This window comes from Lethenteron reissneri, chromosome 28 (assembly GCF_015708825.2).
Source record: "Lethenteron reissneri isolate LAM-NWPU_2019-01 chromosome 28, ASM1570882v1, whole genome shotgun sequence".
Lineage (NCBI taxonomy): Eukaryota > Metazoa > Chordata > Hyperoartia > Petromyzontiformes > Petromyzontidae > Lethenteron > Lethenteron reissneri.
In genome coordinates, this window is record NC_083806.1 from 9,152,583 (window position 1) to 9,170,052 (window position 17,470).

General features: G+C 44.6%; 2 protein-coding genes and 1 non-coding gene across 3 annotated transcripts in view; 1 reads left to right on the top strand and 2 right to left on the bottom strand.

Moving 5' to 3' along the window:
- Positions 1–58: 58 nt before the first annotated feature.
- Positions 59–2,665, bottom strand: LOC133348702 (uncharacterized). Its single transcript, XM_061561644.1, has 2 exons — positions 2,541–2,665; positions 59–2,064 (listed from the first exon to the last, which is right to left on the bottom strand). The coding sequence occupies exon 2, from the start codon at positions 2,059–2,061 to the stop codon at positions 724–726; it is 1,338 nt and encodes a 445-aa protein (XP_061417628.1). The 5' UTR covers positions 2,062–2,064; positions 2,541–2,665; the 3' UTR covers positions 59–723.
- Positions 2,666–3,809: 1,144 nt separating this feature from the next.
- TRNAS-AGA (transfer RNA serine (anticodon AGA)) lies at positions 3,810–3,891 on the bottom strand. Its single transcript has one exon. It is a non-coding gene; the product is annotated as a tRNA-Ser (tRNA).
- A 2,350-nt stretch (positions 3,892–6,241) lies between these two features.
- The window catches only part of LOC133348933 (S-adenosyl-L-methionine-dependent tRNA 4-demethylwyosine synthase TYW1-like), a 136,573-nt gene continuing 125,344 nt past the window's right edge, over positions 6,242–17,470 (top strand). Inside the window, 3 exon segments of the mRNA XM_061562071.1 lie at positions 6,242–6,408; positions 9,955–10,085; positions 11,493–11,642. Of these exon segments, the coding sequence (XP_061418055.1) occupies positions 6,321–6,408; positions 9,955–10,085; positions 11,493–11,642 (369 nt within the window). The 5' untranslated portion in view covers positions 6,242–6,320.

Sequence of the window (17,470 nt, forward strand, 5' to 3'; positions counted from 1 at the left end):
ATAGGCGTGATGTGGAGACCTTTGTGAATGTATTTGTAATGTCCTCCCAACTACTGCAATTTGTTTACATTTTATTACATTTTGTACAATCTTCTCCATTGCCTCAACTTTCCTAAATCTAGTCTTTTTTTTCTTCAGAAATTACAGTATATGTTTCGTTCAGTATTAACAACGTGAAGGTGCAAGTAACCTTATTTACTTATACGTGCATTTAAAAAAACACTTTAAATTACATTCTCAGAAAATGCACTTTGGATTTGTTGAATGTAAAAAGTATACTCTTTGTTTTTTTCGGTAAAGTCACGTAGGTAGAAAAATAAAATAAAATAAAAAATTATAAATATATATTTTTTCTACCTACGTGACTTTACCGAAAGAACCAAAGAGTATGGGTTCCTGCAATCACGAAAGCTTCAAATCAAGATTGTAAAATTTCGATTTAAAGCTTTCGTGACTGCAGGGATTCATCTTCTTTGTTCTTTCGGTAAAGTCACGTAGAAGAGAAGTAATAAAATAATAAAAATATACATGTTTTCTTTGTATTATTTTATTACTTCCCTTCTACGTGACTTTACCGAAAGAACCAAGAAGAAGATTGTAAAAGGTATCTTTTGCGTATTCTTTGTTCATAACGTGGCTTGACGTGTAAAAGGGCAGAGGTCACCCGTGCCAACATCGGCACCTTTAATCTCGCGTCCGTCCCAGAGTTTGTTGGCAGTCGGTTCAACTGCATCGGTTTGTGGTCCGTCGTGAGATGTCACTGGGCAAGCTAACGGACCTTGGAGGGAGTGCTAGGAGCGGAGGTCGCCATCGATCACCGTGGACATTGTGGGGGTGACCCCATTGGTGGTGTGGTAGTGGAGGTGATGGCAGGTGGGGAGGTGGACGTCTGTAGTCAGGGTGGTTGTTGGGGTGACCCCATTGGTGTGGTAGTGGAGGTGAAGGTAGGAGGGGAGGTGGACATCTGTAGTCACAGTGGTTGTTGTGAATCCATTGTTGGTTATTGGGGTGACCCCATTGGTGTGGTAGTGGAGGTGAAGGTTGGAGGGGAGGTGGACATCTGTAGTCACAGTGGTTGTTGTGAATCCATTGTTGGTTGTTGGGGTGACCCCATTGCTGTGGGAGTGGTGGAGGTGATGGCAGCAGGGGTGGTCGATGTCTATTGTCACGGTGGTTGTTGTGAATCCATTGTTGGTTGTTGGGGTGACCCCGTTGATGTGGGAGTGGTGGAGGTGATGGCAGCAGGGGTGGTCGATGTCTATTGTCACGGTGGTTGTTGGGGTCACCCCGTTGGTGGTGTGGTGGAGGTGAAGGTTGGAGGGGAGGTGGACATCTGTAGCCACGATTGTTGTTGTGAATCCATTGTTGGTTGTTGGGGTGACCCCATTGCTGTGGGAGTGGTGGAGGTGATGGCAGCAGGGGAGGTCGATGTCTATTGTCACAGTGGTTGTTGTGAATCCATTGTTGGTTGTTGGGGTGACCCCATTGGTACTGTGGTAGTGGTGGAGGTGATGGCAGCAGGGGAGGTTGATGTCTGTAGTCACGATTGTTGTTGTGAATCCATTGTTGGTTGTTGGGGTGACCCCATTGGTGCTGTGGTGGAGGGGAAGGTTGGAGGGGAGGTGGACATCTGTAGCCAGGGTGGTTGTTGGGGTGACCCCATTGGTGACGTGGTGGAGGTGAAGGTTGGAGGGGAGGTGGACATCTGTAGCCACGGTGGTTGCTGTGAATCCATTGTTGGTTGTTGGGGTGACCCCATTGGTGTGGTAGTGGTGGAGGTGATGGCAGCAGGGGAGGTGGACATCTATAGCCACGATTGTTGTTGTGAATCAATTGTTGGTTGTTGGGGTGATCCCGTTGGTGATGTGGTGGAGGTGATGGTAGGAGGGGTGGTCGACGTCTGTAGCCACGGTGGTTGTTGGGGTGACGAGGTCCATAGCCATGGTGATCGTTGTTGTTGTTGTTGGCGTGAATCTGTCGGTGTGGCCGACGTGGTGGATGCTGGGGTGGAGGGTGGCGCACATTATCTTGACAGGCGTCTCCACTCCCATCCATTCTCATTTTCTGAAAAAGTAAACAAAAAAACACGTGCGTCATTCAATTTTCAAGTTACGAAACACTCATTGTTTGATATATGTTGGTGTGTTTTTGGTTGTTAACGACGGTGGGAATGGCTCACAACGCTACTGGACTTACAATCCAGAGGGCCGATGGCTAGATAGGTGTTCGAATCGATCTCTGGGCGCGGCATTTCAAACAACGTGCTCCCTCGGAACACCCCTCGCTCGCCTCTATCCACCCAGGTGGCAGGCCACGTGTGTATCCCCAGTGGCGATGTTTACTACAGACCGCACCAGGTACTCGTTTGAGGCTGAGTCGACCGAGGGGGGAGGCCCAGGACCGGTTCAATTACTCGTCACTGGTATTGGCCGTGAGCGAGATTCGAATTCAGTTCGTAACGCAACGTAACTGACCGCTACACTACCGCTCCCTCCATGAGACTGTACGGGGGACCTTTGTCTTTGCTATACCCCTCTTACCTCTCTTCCACCGACACGTCTGGCCAGGGACTGTGGAGGAGTAGGCCAAAATAGCCCTCTTTACGGAGCTTTTCCCTCTCGTGGAAAGGGCCCTCTCTCTCAATCTCAACGACGGCCGTTGCCCTTTAAACTGAACAAACGACGGCACGAAGATCTTTCGGGCAGCACGTGGTCATGGGACCGTTGGCCATCAAATGAACGGATGGTGGCCGTCACCTGACGTTCCCCTGGAAATCGGCACTGTGCTTATGTAGATACACAAACCAACACTTAACCATTTCGATTTAAAGCTTTCGTGACTGCAGCGATTCATCTTCTCGGTTCTTTTGGTAAAGTCACGTAGAAGGGAAGTAATAAAATAATTGTTTTATTTTTATTATTTTATTACTTCCCTTCTACGTGACTTTACCGAAAGAACCAAGAAGATAAACCATTTCAATTTAAAGCTTTCGTGACTGCAGGGATTCATCTTCTTGGTTCTTTCGGTAAAGTCACGTAGAAGGGAAGTAATTCAATAATTATGTTTTATTTTTATTATTTTATTACTTCCCTTCTACGTGACTTTACCGAAAAAACCAAGAAGATAAAACATTTCGATTTAAAGCTTTCGTGACTGCAGGGATTCATCTTCTTGGTTCTTTCGGTAAAGTCACGTAGAATGGAAATAATAAAATAATAAAATATATTTTATCATGTTTATTTTTATTATTTTAGACAACACTAAACCAGCCCAGTAAAACACGACCCGTTGGTCTAACCTAGGTCCGTCCAGTGGTGCCAACTCACATGCCCACGTTGGCCCAACGTTGGGAGCCTCTACCGGGGAGGTGGACCGATCGCTCTCGGAAGGTTGCAAGTTAAAATCCTGGTTTGCGGGGCTTTCCCCAGCTCATCATACGTCTACAACGGTGCGGGAAAGTCACAATATACACGTGTATTTGTGTTGAACTTATTTCGCACCTATGGATAGATTCACCACTGGCACAGCAATGCGAATTTTTTTTTTTACCTACTGGCTTAGGGCTGTAGAAGGGAGATAAGCAATATTTTGACAGAGGCTATTTTAGTTACATTTATTTGCAAAAAAATAATGCGGACTCAAATATCTGCTTCATTTAAAGTCTGACGTTTTGAGAATTTGGACGATTATAATTTGCATGCAATTTGGTTGAACTTAGCACAGCACATGCAAAAAGGTCCCCCCCCCATGGGTTGGGAACTTCACCCAATGGGGTACTCTCTCCAAATTGAAAGGGAGCAAAATATTACCGTAGTCGGCAGGATTCGAACCTGCGCGGGGAGACCCCAATGGATTTCTAGTCCATCGCCTTAACCGCTCGGCCACGACTACCCACGCTGCACGTGATGTCTTCATAATACACACACTCACATAGCTGTCAACCCAGACGGGTTACCTGTATTCTTGTCATATATTTGTGTTTCTCCCTTGTAATGGGACTTTGTAGGATGAACGTTGAGATTTATAAGGGCACTGGGTGACCAATAAGTTCTAAATTGGTCTGTACTAAGGTAGGGGGCACTGACATGGGGTTGACAGGTATGCACTCACAAAAGGGCTTCTTAAACAGCACAACAGGAATCCTACTGCTGTGCATGTCATGATGGCATCACCATTTAGTGATTTCTTATTTTATTTCTATTATTATTTATATTTTTAATGAAATTTTATTATTTATTCATTTTTACCTACGTGACTTTACCGACAAAACCTAAGAGTATGAATTTAGCACATTTACAATTATGGGATTAGTCACTACTTGTGGAATGTGTAGGTGGTGGGGGGGGGATAGTCTCAAAGTCCTATTATGCTCGTGTATTATGTAGGATTATCAGTAATAAAGGGAGGAAGTAGGATTAGCAGTAATTAAGGGAGGGAAATTTTAATAGTAAGGAGCTGACTTAAATCATCAAACAGGGTGGTCCAGATGTCTTGTGACCGCCAATTAATTGACCCCACCCCCCCCACTAACATTTTTTCATTTGCTTATTAATTTCTAATCTAAAAAAATGACGTTTTCCGAGAATTAAATTAAGGGTAGGGTGGGGGTGTGGTCAGAAGACATCTGGGATCCACATTTATATGTCACACGTCGTCAAAGTGTAGCGCAGGGTCCTGGACAGCAGAGGACGGTACAGCCAAACAAAATAAAATCCACGTTCTCCACGTGCGCGGCTCTCGATCTCGCCTCCTTCACCAAGCCTCAAAGCCCCGCAACCAACAAGCGAGACGTGTGACCCGCACGGCGTGGCTTGGACGGCCCTCATCTAGCAGTGGATCGACAACGAAGCAGTTGTACAACTGGCCCAGTTGACCAGGAGATCAGCTGGCAGATCAGCTGGGCAGCGCACGTGTCGCTTTTGATGTCGGGATCGGCATAACTACTCTCAGGTTTTTTCGGTAAAATTTCGATTTAAAGCTTTCGTGACTGCAGGGATTCATCTTCTTGGTTCTTTCGGTAAAGTCACGTAGAAGGGAAGTAATACAATAATAAAAATAAAACCTAAAATAATTCTCACGACGTTTCGGCCACAACACAAGCAGCCGTCCTCAGGTGAAGACCAGGTCTGTCGAGACGACAGCGTGTAAAAAAAACGAAACGTCGTGAGAATTATTTTATTATGTTTTATTTTTATTATTTTATTACTTCCCTTCTACGTGATTTTACCGAAAGAACCAAGAAGATTTTTCGGTAAAGTCACGTAGGTAAATAATAAAATTAAAAGTTAATAAAAGTAATAATACAAAATAAAATAATAAATGACTGCATCAAGTAGTAATTAAATCCTTTATATTAAGTTCGCTTGCTTGCTTAGGACCGTGCAAATCTTTCGGTCGTTTTTTAACCCACTTCCTGTGATCCAATCGAGCTGACATTTTGCACACAGACTCGTTGTGCGTGACAATTAATGTTCGTGAAAAAAAAATCCAAAATTTTACACTGTTTAGGGAAAACAAATTAAATATTTTATTACCAATTGCTTAATGGTGGCAGACAATCATCTGACCCATAGGTGGCAGCCATCTCAAGCCAGAGGACGAGAGGACTCTAGCCGCCACGCATATAAAGGATTTATAGTGAAAAACTTTGTTTTTACGGGTTTACTTGTTTTTACTGATGACCAGTAGGGGCACGGTGGGTAAGGGGCCGTCCATAAATGACGTCACGCGATTTTGGACGAAATTTTTTATCCCCCCTCCCCCCCGTCGTCACACGGCGTCACAAAAAGTCAGACCCCCCCCCACTCAGATATGACGTCACAAAGCTCTGCCCCCCCCAAAAAATAAAACATGCTTCAAATCTCTTTAAACTATTTTCATTGTAGTGCGTATTTAATGTGGCGCTGCACTCTGATGTTGTAGGAGAAAACATTTATTAAAAAGTCTATTTAATTAAGTAGAACGTGTTGTCTATATTTATTTAAAGTTGCGCATTTTGATGTGACGTCACATTTCTCAACCCCCCCCCCCCCCCATCGTCACAAATGTCTGACCCCCCGCCCCCCCACCCCCCCACCCCCCACCCCCCCGGCCCCCCCCCCCCCTCTAGGTGCGTGACGTCATTCATAGACATCCCCAACGCGAAACTGCCGAACCCCACCGAGTGGCCGTCGCCGCTCGCCGTACCGGCGCGACTACGGGAAGTCGCTGGGGGTCAATCTCCGCGTTTGTAAAAAAAAAACTCGCGCTCCTGCACGAGAGTGAACCCCAGTGAAGTTGGTTGATGGTCTAAGTCTCTAAGACGACGGCGGTGGTTGGTGATGTTGATGTTGATGGCGTTGATGATGATGATGATGCGTATCGCTGTTCTCGTCGCCTCCTTTCACGTCGCCAGAGGCCAAGGCCACGGTGCGTTCAGGATGCGTGCACGATACATTTCAATCTGTTCGATGTCATCGATCTTGATCAGAAGCTTTCGTGGCTGCAGGTATCAATACTCTTTGTTTCTTTCGGCAAAGTCACGTAGGTAAAAATAAATAAAATGTTGTAAAATTTTGTTATTATTTTATACAATTTAATAACATTTTATTATATTTCTACAAACGTAAAATTTAATAAAATTTTATACCTACGTGACTTTACCGAAAGAACCAAAGAGTATGGATGTCATCTTCTTGGTTCTTTCGGTAAAGTCACGTAGAAGGGAAGTAATAAAACAATAAAAATAAAACATAATATTATTTTATTTTATTATGTTTTATTTTTATTGTTTCATTACTTCCCTTCTACGTGACTTTACCGAAAGAACCAAGAAGATGAATCCCTGCAGTCACGAAAGCTTTAAATCGAAGTATGGATGTCATCTCTTTCAAACCTCCAAGCCCCACCACTCCTCTTCGTCTCTCCTAATTGTACACCGACATCTCATCATCAGCTCCACTTTCACGATCTCCCATCGATCCGCATCATCTCCCGTGATTTACCACTTCCACCTCCACACCGGGCATCTCCACCCCCCTTACCGACTGCACAATCACTCCCCTCTCGTCTCCTCGAGTTTTACTTTCATTTCTTGTCATGTCTGATATCGACTTTTTCTCAGTATTTTGCATCGACTAAACATGCAGCTCTTTTATCTCCTGCATCTCCGTCAAATGCCCATCAAATGTCAACTACCTCGTCTGGTATACAAGAGGTCGTGGGTTCGATCCCAACCTGGCAGCCTGCTGTATACCAGTAAAACCTTGGATTGCGAGCACAATTCGTTCTTGAAACGTGTTTGTAATCCAAAGCACTCGTATATCAAAGCACTCGTATATCAAAGCACTCGTATATCAAAGCACTCGTATATCAGTTGTGATCACGTGACGCTCGGCAGACAAAGCGTATACAAGTACTACTCGTATTGCAAGACCTCGCTCGTTTATCAAATTAATATTTATTTAAAAAATTTGCTCGTCTTGCAAAACACTCGCAGACCAAGTTACTCGCAATCCAAGGTTTTACTGTAGTTGGAATGTGGGAATAGGTTTTACCCTTTCTGGCACTACAACAGGTGTTAAAGCTGTTAAAACACCAAACTGAAACATTTTGCAAGGGATCATGTCTGCCTTAACCACAGATACTTGGTAAAAATACAAACAAAAAACATGCTCTGACAGGATATGCATTGACTTTGAAACTGATTGGTCCACAAAGTCAATGCATATACTGTCAGAGCATGTTTTTTTGCTTGTATTTTCACCACAAATATCTGTGATTAATGCAGACATGATTCCTTGCAAAAGGTTTCAGTTTGGTGTTTTAACATCTTAACACAACTGTTTTGTTGCCAGAAAAAAGGGGAAAACCTTATATTTTGGTACTGGCAAAGGAGGTCCCATGATGTAGCTGCTCACCCCGAGCTCTCAATGCCCTAATAGTGGCATTGTCTTTGTGCTGTTCGTCTTTTGGCGTCCTCTGGTCTAACACCGTTTGAGACGAGGCTCAAAAGAAAGCTGTCTCTGGTTTGGGACCAATCCGTTTCAAAGACAATGAATCATATACGACCAGAGCATGTTTTTTTGTTGTTGCATGTTCACCACCAGTATTTGTGGTTAATGCAGTACTTGATTTCTTGCAAAAGGTTTCAGTTTGGTGTTTTAACATCTTAACACAGCTGTTTTATTGCCAGCAAGGGTAAAACCTATTCTTATATTTTGATACTTGCAAGGGTGGTCCTATGATGTATTTTTGGAGTTTGCGTGTCGATATCTCTCCCCGTGTTCACGTGAATTTTCTCCGGGTCCTCCGGTTTTCCCCCCTCCACATTTGGGAAACATGCATTTCAAGTATTTGGCTGCTATAAATTTCGGCAAGATAAGCCTTTGTCACGCATTCCATTATCATTTCCACTGTCAGGCACTCATCACTATATGTCATTGGAGCCGTAAGAATCGGTAATACCACCATTGTGATCTTGTCTCCTTGGGCTGCTAATAAGCATAGCCCGTAAAAACAAAGTTTTTCACTATAAATCCTTTATATGCGTAGGCGGCTCGAGTCCTCTCGTCCTCTGGCTTGAGATGGCTGCCACCTATGGGTCAGATGATTGCATTGCACCATTAAGCAATTGGTAATTAAATATAATATTTTTGTCCTAAAAAGTGTAAAATTTTGGAAACATTTTTTCACAAACATTAATTATCACGCACAACGAGTCTGTGTGGAAAATGTTAGCTCGATTGGATCACGGGAAGTGGGTTAAAAAACGACCGAAAGATTTGCACGGTCCTAAGCAAGCAAGCGAACTTAATATAAAGGATTTAAAAATTAGTCCACCTGCTCAGGCTGGTCAGAAGTGAAGTTGTCCTATTGTTAAGTCGTCTGGCCTCTGCCACAAGAATGTGGAATTTCCACAATTGCCCCCCCTCCCGGAGCTGTCAATAGAGTTGAGTACACTATTGCGCCATACTTCTGTGAGCCACGGGGGGCAGTCGTGAGTAACTGCGCCTATTGGCATCACTCATTGTTTGACTTGCGGATTTAAGTGTACACGTGTCAAAGTTAGTATCAATGACTTCTCCTGCCACACCTCTCCCTTTACCACAGATATAGTGCATGTACAGATCATAAGTGTTCTGGTACTTGCATTGTATTTATACTTGTGGCTGTTGTTTGACCTGCATCCCACTGGGATTTTTGCACACAGCGTTGGTGTGCGGTGCTTTTTCAGCAATATTTTGCTGTCTTTTCTTGGATTTTCTGTTTGCACTTAGTCACATATTCACTTTAAGATGTTTTCTTGTTCATGTTTTTGTTTTTTTTGTTGCGGTTGCACCCGATTCAAGAGCCGATTGGCTCACGGGGCTATACCTAATAAATTAACTTGAACTTTCGTCTTTCTATGGTCTAACACTGGTAAGACAAGGCCATTAAAAAGGATGTCTCTGGTGTAGGCAATCAGTTCAAAGACAATGCATATGTTATCAGAGATATTTGCATGTTTCGCCACAAGCATGTGCGGTTAATGCAGACTTGATGCCTTGCAAAAGGTATCTATTTGGTGTTTCAACACTCTTATCGCATGTTTTATTACTAGAAAGGGCAAAACCTATTATTTTTCATCATTTTGGATACTGGCAAAAATGTCCCATAGATATGGTGGTCCTTTTTGTGCACACATGTAAACCCAGGTTTCCCTTTAAAGTGATACCCCTGGTCGTAATGGATTCATACCTGATCATAAATAAGATAATACACTTGTCAAATCATATTCCTTGAGCTGGATTACATTTTACAACAATTTAAGATATCATCAGCCATGAGACATCTACTGATAGCTGAAGGCTACCCCGTGCCATCACCATCCCTCATGGATTCCGGATATCCTCATGGCAGATGGTGTCCCCTTGTAAACGTCGATGTGAACTGGACATTGCTGGGGGTGTTTGGTGATGACCTGGGTTGCTGTAGCTGCAGGAGGAGCTGGTGAGCTGTGGGACGAGCTGGCGCTGTGGCTGGGCTCTGAGAGGCACCTAAGCTTCTGCCTCTGCTCCGTGCTGCTCGCCACCCTGGTGCTGTGTGCCGTGGTGCGGCACGTACAGGTGCGCACTGGCGCACAGGCGCGCACACGCACACACGCGTACACACGTGCACACACGCACAGCCATTACTCTTCAGTGCCCACACTGTGGGTGGGAAGCTTTTCCCTACTGAGGGCTGAATATGTATTCTTAGGTTTTTTCGGTAAAGTCACGTAGGAAAAAAATTAAAATTAATAAAAGTAAAATAAAAATAAAATAAAAATCACGACGTTTCGGAGACAACACAAGCCTCCGTCTTCAGGTGGAACCGTCACAGCACGATAGCTGTATCAAGTAAGAGAAATTCCAAGAAAGCAGTCCCCTTGTATTACCTTGTTATCTCGGCATCTCTTGAGGAAGGCCAGCGTCTCGAGAAGCTGTGACTTCTTGTCTCATTGTCTGTTAAAAACTCTATCAGATAGGTGGAATTCAGATAGGTGGGATTCCTCCCCGTAGAGGGTAATTCTAGATTTGAAGCTTTCGTGACTGCAATGATTCATATTCTTAAGTTTTTTCGGTAAAGTCACGTAGGTAAAAAATTGAAATTGGCTGAATATGACTTTTATCTTTAGTAGACAGCCGCACGTTAGTTGACACTAAACTTTGATCACACTAGGACTGTACGCTTTGGCTGCATGCTCAGAACTGCTTGCAAGAGAATAAGTAAGTGACTGAGGTTGGTAAAATTAGAAATACAGTATCGCCAGGTTGAAAATATTCCCCCCTTAGGATCCAATTAGTGCATCTAACTAAGGTGTTCTCAGTACTCTTTGGTTCTTTCGGTAAAGTCACGTGGGTAGAAAAAAAATAGATCACGACGTTTCGATCGCAACACGCGCAATCGTCATCTGGCAAGACAACTACAGCAAGAAAACTGCTGATTAGCAGTTTTCGTCGTGACCCATTATTTTTTCCACCTACGTGACTTTACCGAAAGAACCAAAGAGTATGTACGCATTGGTTTTTCGGTAAAGTCACGTATGTAGAAATAAAATAAAATGTAACTAAATAAAATTAAAATAAATCACGACGTTTCCAACGCAATGCAAGCGATCATCATCAGGTGGAAATGGGGCAAAACACAGCAAGGGAACACACACGGGGGGACACCAAGCACACAGCCCACACAGAGAATGGTAAACTGCATGGAGGCAAACAACAAGAAGAAGATGGGAGACGAGAACTCAACAAGCAGCCAGACACTAACCTGGTTGACCACGTATTTCAAAACGTCGTGATTTAATTTAATTTAGTTACATTTATTTTATTTCTACATACGTGACTTTACCAAAAAAAAACAATGAGTGCAGTCATTTCTGCAGTCACGAAAGCTTCAATCCTATATGTTCAAAGAGTGTGTTTTCAGTCGCCTGATGCTGTTAGGTCTGAGGCAGCTGAGAGGCAGCTGGGTGCGATTTGTCTCTGCAGAGGAAGCCGCAGGACACCGGCCCTTCGCCTGAGGCCACCGTCTCACCGAAAGTGACCGCCGTGGGGAACGGCCACATCACCACGGGTGGTCCAGGTCCCCAGAGCGGGCCTGTCCACATCTACTTTGGCTCTCAAACAGGCACAGCCAAGGTACTTGGGCCAGCGCTGGGGCCAGAATCACAAGGGGAGGTGGGGGGCAGGGTTTGATGGAGCTCCGTCCGTAGCCCTGTCTCCCCTTGAGCTCGTAGCTGTGCTGGATTGGGGTGAGCTTGGGTAAAGCCGTGACCTTGTGGAAGCGGCATGCGCAGATTAAACGCGTCTGGCATGAAATGTGGCTCCTGCTTACGCTCTGTGCGTCTCGCGTTGATCGTCCCCGAAAGCTTGAGCTCCTCCTCGGAGATGGATGCAAGGCTGCGGTGGGTGGATGTGGAGACTGACTGCGTGTTCCCGTGCTGATTGTGCCTGTCACTGACGCATCGATTTACCCAGCTGGCAGGTAATTATTTGTGAGTGGAATGACCAAAGAGCGTCGGCCGCTGTAAGAGAGGAGATGAAAGACATTTTTCACTAAGTGAGGCAAACATGTTGGTGTCATAAGCCCAAAGCCAAACTTATCAATTATCCACAGCTGCAAAGTGTTAAAAAAACTTTTCTTCCCCAAAAACCTCGCTGAACCGAGACTTTCAAGAGAATCCTGCTGGGGGATGTTTTTGGCAGTTACGTGTCCAGAATTTACATGTGCGAGGAAACTGGCAATTCTGGAGAAAAACCTACACGTATATATTTTGGAGAACAACAAAAAAATGATGACATGTACGTCAGCACTCTACTTGCTGTATTGCCACCAGTGGGCACCCTGCTGTCCCAAAAGATTGGTGCCTCCGACATGAACACTATGATCCAGCTCATGTGCAACACTGGCACTGTCACTACATAACTTTGGTTGTGTCCCTTGAAAAGGCATTAAAGCTGGTGGGTTCTCACATGCTCAAAGAACACGTATTGACTGGCTGCATTGTGGCAGGTGGCAGCTGCACCGATATACAGATGGATAGGGGTGAATACAGTCAGCCAGGCAGGCAGATGAATGGAAATTACGCAGCCGTCGACTGCTCACGAAGTGTGACTCGCGGCACCAATTAGGTCCCGTATTGACAGTGTTTCGGAATGCACCCTAACTCTGGAGGAGATTAAGTATTGATGAATCCGTTACGGTGAGTCAAGGCGCATGCTCGCTGCCACGCTCGGTGTGCGTCGGACGAGGCAGTTGGTGGCACCCACCGATTACTGCCTAGAGTTGATTGGCGCCGGGAAGGTGACAGCTTCACTTCAGATTTCGTTTGAGATTGCGACCCGAGTGTGGGTACAGAGGTCTATTGAGGTGACTTCAGAAGTAGTTCTGTGATGCCAACATTCAGGGTCTGTTTATTTTGACACCGGGCTGACTTCAGAATATTATAATCAGTCGGAATAGAGTCGTAGGAGAGGCAAGGCGAATGCGGTGGTGATGCACGCCTGTAATCTAGCACTGTGCAAGCGAGGGTTGGTTGATCGCACAAACGTTGTCAAGCTCGCTTCCCATGGGCGTCGAGGAGGTGTGGGGAGTGTCCTCGTTTAAACTAAACCAGGTGAGAGCCCGGGTGACGCAAGGATGAAGGGTATCTACGTATGTTGAACTTCTTTCGCACCGTATTGTAGCCAACCGTGCTAATCAGAGGTGCGGGAAGTGGACCCAAGCAGGGGTCGGCAACCTACGGCTCCGGAGCCGCATGCGGCTCTTTACGGGCTGCTTCTTGACGATGAGTACGTATGTACAGTATGTACTCAGATGCATTGCGGCTCTTGAAATACTGAATTTTGTACCGAATTGGAAAGAAATGGCTCTTCTTGTTATTTTGGTTGCTGACCCCTGCTCTAAAGGAATCACTGCTTCTAGAAAATAAGAAAGGCTCGCGTTGTGCAGCTGTTAGCACCACAGCAATGATAGAGGTGTGTACAAATGTAGTGACACGGGAATGGTTATACAAAGTGGTACCCCGGAGATCGAACGTAATTCGTTCCAGAAGGCCATTCGAACACCGATTTGTTTGAACACCAAATTAATTTTCCCCATAAGAATTAATGTAAATGACATTCATTGGTTCCGCACACAAGAAATCTCTCATTATAAAGCACCTTTACACGAAGTTTACAGTAATAACATACATAAAATAATACAAAGAAACAAGAAACACAATAAACATTGTGTATGGATTAACACCAAAAAACACTAAAATAAAGGAAATTAACGAAAAAGTTAAGGAACGATGTTTTGCGGGTCTGCACTAGGGTGAGAGCTATGCGTTAACTGAGCCTCTCACACGGTAAAACCTTTGTCTGGGCAAGCGTCATGCACGCTGGCCATACGCATCTCAGCCGTACAGGTTCTTTCAAGTCGCGATTGCCCATTCGACCTCCGAATTTCGTTCGGTTTCCGGGGCAAAAAATGTTCGGAAATATCCTTCGAACACCGATTTGTTCGAGTTCTGGTGCGTTCGATCTCCGAGGTTCTACTGTATATACTTTTTGCAAACTAAGCTTCTCTCGATAACGACACACGAACTTAGCTACAGCCACTCTGGGTATTGTTTTAGTGGTTGGAGACATCACCACAGTCCATTGCTCACTGCTTGCTTGCGCACGCAAACCGATCCATTGACGCTCTTGGCATGGGACACTTGGCAAGCACAAATACAGGGCAGTGTGGCTGGCGATCTGTCAAAACACGCAAACGTTGGCAATGTAATGACTGCAAATAAAATATTGCTTCAAGAAAATAAATGGATCCGTGTTGAACGGCAGTGAATAACGCAAACACGTTTACTCAAAAGTGGTAATGCAAGGATGTGAACCGAGAATATATCAGGTGTTGGTTCATTATCCTGGCAAAGGTAGTTTCCCTCTGAGCCCTTTTGTCATGTAATGTGGTTAGACGTCTCCTTAGAGGTGCCGATGCTTTTACCAACTAACAGACAACGGCCTGTTTCACCACGTCAAACATTTTGGTTCATTCGCCTACTTGGCCATCTGGACCAATGCATTCGCGGACTCATTGGTTCTTTCGGTAAAATCACGTAGAAGGGAAATAATAAAATAATAAAACAAAAAAATTCTCGCGACGTTTTGATCGCAACACCTGATGACGATTGCTTGTGTTGCAATCGAAACGTCGTGAGAATTCTATTGTTTAATTGTTATCATTTTATTATTTCCCTTTTACGTGACTTTACCAAAAGAACCAAGAATATGAATCCCTGCAGTCACGAAAGCTTTAAATCGATACATGGTGGACTGTTTTTTTTACTTTCTGAGTCTCATCAGTAGATTGCATGGGTGGAAAACCCGATTTTTCCAGCGGCAGGCATCGGGTTTTTTCTTTAATACAATTACATCCAATTTCGGGGAATTAAAACCTGGTTTAATGGATACAAAACTCTGATAGGCTTAGGCTGCTTCCTCGTCAGTGCTGCTCTCGTATTCGGGGGGGGGGGGGGCGTCGGGCACGGGGTAGTCGTAGAATGCGGCGGGCAGGTTGGTCTTGATGAACACGAGCTTCTCCACAATCGTGGGCGCCAGTGAGTTCCTTAGCGTGGAATGGATGAAGCCCATCGTTGAGAAGTTGGCGAAGTGCGGTTCTGCAATTAGAACCAATTAAACCGGATTTCTCCCAATCTCAGATGATCGGGTTTAATATAAAAAGACAACTTAACCCGATTGTAAAAAACTCGACTGTGCCACCCTTGGTAGATTGTGACTTGTGTAACACATTGTTCTGGATCACTTTATGTCATCGGCAAGAGCCCTACACAAACACCGTTCTGGTTCACAGCTCTTTGCGCCGTACCTGTAGCTGACAGCAGAGGGCACACTTGGTTAGCAATTGCAGACGAAATTAATATTAAGTGTACCGGAATTGCTATGCTTGTGATGTTGCTGGCCAGGGGAATTCTTTAAACGATTTGACTGCTTCTGCATAGTACTGAGCAAAATTTTCTTCGTCACAATGTTGAATATTTTTTTTTATCAATCACTTTTACTCAATCATGCTGCATTTGCGATGTTGTGGCCATAAGTCGCTTTGAGTGTTGAACACGCGAGTCAAGGCATGACCCGTTGTTTGACCTCAGCTATTCGAGCGATCGTATTATTGATTCAATGAAGCCGTCGAACGCATATCTGCTCATGCAACACAGAAATCCGTTTTTGTCATGGCAAATACCTGTGATCCTGTAGACAATTATTGAACACAGAGACCGAGTTTGATTGCTGGCCATGGCTAACTGAGAACCAGCCCCCAGGTCTCCCTTACTTAGGTCAACTCAGCTTCAAATACATTTTTGGCATGGTGTGTAGACATCAACACCGGGGAGTAAAACGGTGGCTGGTAGTGGCACTGCCAATTTACCCCATCATGTGCCATGCCGGCCTTCATAGGCACAGGACAGTACTTGCTAACAGCAATCACTCGAAGCAGTCTGTCTGACTGCGCGGGGGATCTTTGTGTTTGTGCGCTGGGACGCCAAGTGTGAATTCCGTTTGTCATGGCAAATACCTGTGATCCTGTAGACAATTATTGAACACAGAGACCGAGTTTGATTGCTGGCCACGGCTAACTGAGAACCAGCTCCCAGGTCTCCCTTACTTAGGTCAACTCAGCTTCAAATAAGTTTTTGGCATGGTGGGTAGACATCAACACCGGGGAGTAAAACGGTGGCTGGTAGTGGCACTGCCAATTTACCCCATCATGTGCCATGCCGGCCTTATAGGCACAGGACAGTACTTGCTAACAGCAATCACTCGAAGCAGTCTGTCTTGACTGTGCGGGGGATCTTTGTGTTTGTGCGCTGGGACGCCAAGTGTGAATTCCGTTTTTGTAAATGTGTTTATTTCAGTCCCTTGCTGTTCCTTCCGGCGTCTTGTCTCATTCATCTCGTCTCTGCTGGCTGTTCTTGACATTTAATGCGACGTCTCGCCATCTCCATCCTGGCCTCTAACCCGTGTGTTTTGTTGTTTGCCGTGCGGCGTTAAACCGTGGCTCGGCACTGAACGCTCGCTAATTCACAGGCCCCAGCTGTTACGATGGGGACGCTGTCAGCTTTCGCACAACTTGGGTATGTCATACATGTGAAGTGTTGCCCGTTTGCATTTGTTGTTAATTCGTCAGGGTTGACACACAGTTGATATTATTAGGATAATATCATGAGCCTCTGAAATATGATCTTTTTTTTTAAAGTGCTGCAGACGGGGTCCTTACACTGCAGTGCACGTGTTGCCGTTCATTTGGCGTCTCATCCCGTATGTACTTTCTGGAATGCGTTTGACATATGGGGCACAATTGAGTCTCTCTTTTTTAAATGCCCATCCTTTTGCAATCTATTGACTGTTTAACTTAAAGTCGTGTTTTCATGGGTGTGTTTTCTTATTTTGATATTGTAAGTTATCATTTACGTGTTTAAATTACTTTATTGTGCAATACATCTAGGTTTAATTCGAGATTTTAAGCTTTCGTGACTGCAAGGATTCATACTCTTTGGTTTTTTCGGTAAAGTCACGTAGGTATTAAAATAAAATAAATGAAAACAACTACATTAAATCACGACGTTTCGGAGGCAACACAAGCTTCCGTCTTCAGGTGGAACCGTCACAGCCGAAATCACTGTAGTAAGTGAGTACATCTATGTTTATGATAACCTTACATAACTTGTTTGCATGTATCAGCTCTCCGTTTTTTTACTTCTATGGCCACCGTGGCCGGGTCGACCTCGTAAAAAGTAGACTCAAGTTCTTAGTTGGGAAAATTAATTCCTGAACCTCGTGATGTTATTGATTGGGGTTGTATCGTTCAGTCCACTGCCGACAGATTAGTGTCACTGCAGCAACATTTTGCTTAATATGCTTCGACATTCTAGATTTTTTTTCTTGGAAAAATAAAACCACCA